The sequence below is a fragment of the Castanea sativa genome, chromosome 10 (assembly GCF_040712315.1).
Source record: "Castanea sativa cultivar Marrone di Chiusa Pesio chromosome 10, ASM4071231v1".
NCBI classification, from domain to species: Eukaryota; Viridiplantae; Streptophyta; class Magnoliopsida; order Fagales; family Fagaceae; genus Castanea; species Castanea sativa.
The window spans coordinates 34,182,917-34,186,692 of NC_134022.1; the positions used below are offsets into that span (position 1 = coordinate 34,182,917).

Consider the following 3,776-nt stretch of genomic DNA (forward strand, 5'->3'; position numbering starts at 1 on the left):
ATTGGAACCTGCTAGTTCAAAGTTCAAACTCTCTTTTTAACAATGGTCAACAGTCTTAGTCTTCACACTTCCAAGTTCTAGTTCCAACTTTCAACCCCAGTTGAAAAGAGAAACCCCCTTTTAGTCCAACTCGTATGGACATTTTTCCAAAGGCTTGGAACTTTGAACTTTGAAGACTTCTTAACAGTAACATTAACACATTAACTTCTTCCACACCACTTAGCCGTGTCGGTGCCTTCTTTTCCGTCTCTCTCTCTCTCTAACTCACAGACACACACACGCACACAAAATTAAACACACAGTCACAGACAATATTTACTGCCCCTGTCATCCCGCAACCTATTATTCATGAAAACATAAATTTATGATACCGACGTTTTTTAAAAAAAAAAAAAAACTGTCATAAACACCAATTTTGACTGTTTTAGAGTGTCACAATAAAACTACCCTTTATTGTCACTCCCTTCTCATTTTCACACCCACACACGCTCTCTCTCTCTCACAGGTATAAATCTATTCACTTTCTTTTTGGTTCTGTATTCTCTAATCTCATAAGTTTTCACACTTTGTTTTTTTTTTCTTCTTCTTCTTGTTGGTGGTGGTGGTTGTATTGAAGCTGTGGTTAGGTGGGGGTTGATGGCTTTGTCCTAGCTAGTTTTGTACTAGCTGTCTTTCTTTCCGCTCTCTTTGAGGAGCATAAACTGGTGAGTCTCTGCATGATCCAAACTAGTACAGCCAAAAATCTCACTTCTTTTCGGTGTGACTGTAGTATGTTCATTTTTTTCACGGTGTTTCTTTTTCTTTTGGTCAACTGAGATATCTAAGTAAAAGAACATAAATTTGAATCTGTTTGTGATTTGCATGATTGATGTTGAGTATGTTTCCACAATCTCAAAGTTCTGTACCTCTGATTTGAGTGAGCTACTCTCTACAGTCTCAGTTCAGTAGGCCTTTCTGTTTCTTTGTTAGGAAATAATGAAAAATCCAGGATTCAAGAGTTGATTTTTCCCTTCTTTTACCAAGTCTTCTCAGCAACTAAGCAGGGTTTTAGCCATTGTTGATTTTGTAATTTACATGCAATGACTTGAATTATGTTCATATTCTTTCTTCCTCCTCTCTCTAATTATGATTTTTTTTTTCCTTTGAATTTATATCTTCTAGTTATTTCCCTTTTCCAATATATTATAAATTTCTTGCTGTTTAACTCACCTGGGTATTGATGGATCTGTAGGCTTTCACTATTTCTTGTCTTCCCTCAAATTCTTGCTTTTGCTTTGTTTTTATCGAACCTTTGAAAACCGTTCCTCTGTTTTCTCTGCTGGGATTTATATTTTAGATTTTTTGTCCTTTTTCTTTGAACTCTTCTTCTGGGTGCTCCACTAGTGTTAATCTTTGATATTTGTGGATTTTTCTGCTCTGGCTATTGCACACTATACGACTATATGTTTACTTTTCCTCTTCTTTATTGGTATAAAATTAATATCTTACCACCAGTTGTTGAAGGAATGTGATTATTGATGATTACTGTTGAAATGATCTGTAGCTTTTTGCTTTTTGCCCATAATTTGTATGTGAGAATCTTGGTTATTTGAAATTTTCCCATGTGGGTCTGATAAAATGTCAGAAAGAGGGCCTATTTTCATCAGAGATTCTTATTGGCAGGTTCATAATGTGACTTCCATGCCTAATGAAAGGGACTAATCGTTTTGTTTTTTTGTTTTTAATTTGATGCCTTTCATTATCTGGAGGCAGAGCTTAGATGGAAGAGGGAAGTGATTATCGGCGTTGGGACGAATTAATACCAGATGCACTGGGGCTAATCTTCAGCAATCTTCCTCTCCAGGAGATACTAACAGTGATTCCCAGGGTTTGCAAATCATGGAGCAAAGCTGTGACCGGACCTTATTGCTGGCAAGAGATAGACATTGAAGAATGGAGTAATCGATGCCAGCCTGACCATCTTGATCAGATGCTGGAGATGCTAATTACTAGAAGCTGTGGTTCGCTGCGCAAACTCTGTGTTTCTGGTCTCCACACTGAGATGATTTTCAACTTCATTGCAGAAAAGTAAGCCGAAGTACTTGCACAGTTTCATTAGACACTCCATTTTGATTCATGTTTTAGCATTAGTACTCCTTAAAGTTCATCTGTTCTTGAAAAGCCAGGGGCTAAGTGGCATCTTGCCCCCCATCTTTTATGGTTTAGCTGTTTAGCTCTGGGTCGAATCCCCTTATTTACACTAAACAGTCTTTTATGGTTCAGTATACTTGTGCATTTTACTATTTCAAGTTATGGATTTTCTTGTTCAACTTAAATAACCCAATTTGAAAAAGAAAAAAAAAATTCAAACTGATCCCAGGATTGCAATTATAGTGGTGTTTAGTGTACCTTTTTTTCATTATGCATTATTGTAATATGGCTATAATTTTCTTGGATTTGCTAGTGCTGGCTCCCTTCAGACATTGCGCCTGCCTAGAAGTGAGATGAGTGATTCTATTGTGGAACAGATTGCCAGTAGGCTCTCTATGATCACATTCTTGGATGTGAGCTACTGTGGTAAAATAGGTGCTCGAGCATTGGAGGCCATTGGGAAGAATTGCAAATTGCTTGTGGGGCTGTGCCGCAACTTGCACCCATTAGATACAGCCGGCAAGCCTTTACAGGATGATGAGGCCTATGCCATTGCCTCCACAATGCCTAAGCTCAAGCACCTTGAGGTGGCTTACCATCTTATCAGCACCACAAGTGTTCTCAAGATACTGTCAAGCTGTCCTGAGCTTGGATTTTTGGATTTGAGAGGATGCTGGGATGTTAAACTTGACGACCAGTTCCTCAAGGACAAGTTCCCAAAATTAAAGGTTTTGGGGCCGCTAGTCATCGATTATTACGAGAGGAATGACTGGGATGATTGCTCGGATTCCTCGGATGCTTATGAGTATATGTGGGAATTTGTGGCTGGTGAAATGGGAGAATTTGATGAAGACGAGGATGATGAGAGTTACTGGGATGATGAGGGAAGGCTGGAGGAGCTTGAGCTGAGGTTCTATGAAGGAAATAATGAAGATGCAGAACTTTATGGTTGGCCTCCATCTCCATAAGTCATGTTTTCTTTTTTGTGAATTCTCTGGTTTTTTTTTTCCCATCTACTTTGGAACTTTGAACTTCTCTGTGCTATATTATGTATATGTTTCAATGGGAAGCTTTGTTGTTCTACTTCTAAGTAAAAGTATTCCTTCAAACTTTAAAACTCCATTTTCATTTCAATTGAATTAGAATGCATTAATATATATTAAGCTTGCAGATTGAGCTAGTAGAAAATAGAGGGTTCTCAAACTAGTCTACTTTTTTCTCTCTTTTTTTCCCTGATGTGGTTGTTCGGTTTTTCAGGACTCTTCCAACACCTAAGATTCTTCAAGCCTCAAACTATTATATTTGTTTTTACAATCTTTTCAAATATATTAATCTGTAAATGACTGAAACCAAATATAGAAAATACTGAGTTAGTACAGAAGGGATACTTGTTCATAAGATATATTCATTATTTTGTAGCCGAAAGTTGCCAATATGGATTTTGAAATAGAAGGGGTGGCCCGCATTTGGATGGGTCAGGTCAGGTCAGGTCATGAGTGCCAACCACTTTTCGAGCATCTTGTTTCCTACTTTCCATGATTTTGATTTTCTGAGTTTCTTTTCTTTTCCTACTTTCTATGATTTGATTTCTAGAGTTTCTTCTCTTATATGAATGGATAATGGCCCGTGATGCTTAGGAAAAATTG

General features: G+C 37.7%; 1 protein-coding gene across 2 annotated transcripts; it reads left to right on the top strand.

The window, feature by feature from the left end:
• Positions 1–470: 470 nt before the first annotated feature.
• Positions 471–3,318, top strand: LOC142613986 (F-box protein FBW2-like). Of its 2 annotated transcripts, none has more exons than XM_075786512.1 (3): positions 471–704; positions 1,753–2,067; positions 2,444–3,318. In XM_075786512.1, exons 2-3 carry the CDS (start codon positions 1,760–1,762, stop codon positions 3,096–3,098), a joined length of 963 nt encoding a protein of 320 aa, XP_075642627.1. In that variant the 5' UTR covers positions 471–704; positions 1,753–1,759; the 3' UTR covers positions 3,099–3,318. The 2 variants fall into 2 exon arrangements, with proteins under 2 accessions (XP_075642627.1, XP_075642628.1); XM_075786513.1 differs by having other exon boundaries at positions 537–704; positions 1,749–2,067.
• Positions 3,319–3,776: the final 458 nt, after the last annotated feature.

What these genes read in the sequence shown, in the direction of transcription:
- LOC142613986 (XM_075786512.1), top strand. Translation starts at nt 1,760, where the DNA reads ATGGAAGAGGGAAGTGATTATCGGCGTTGGGACGAATTAATACCAGAT. An exon ending in TTCAACTTCATTGCAGAAAA is followed by an intron (nt 2,068 to 2,443) that starts GTAAGCCGAAGT and finishes TGGATTTGCTAG; the next exon opens with TGCTGGCTCCCTTCAGACAT.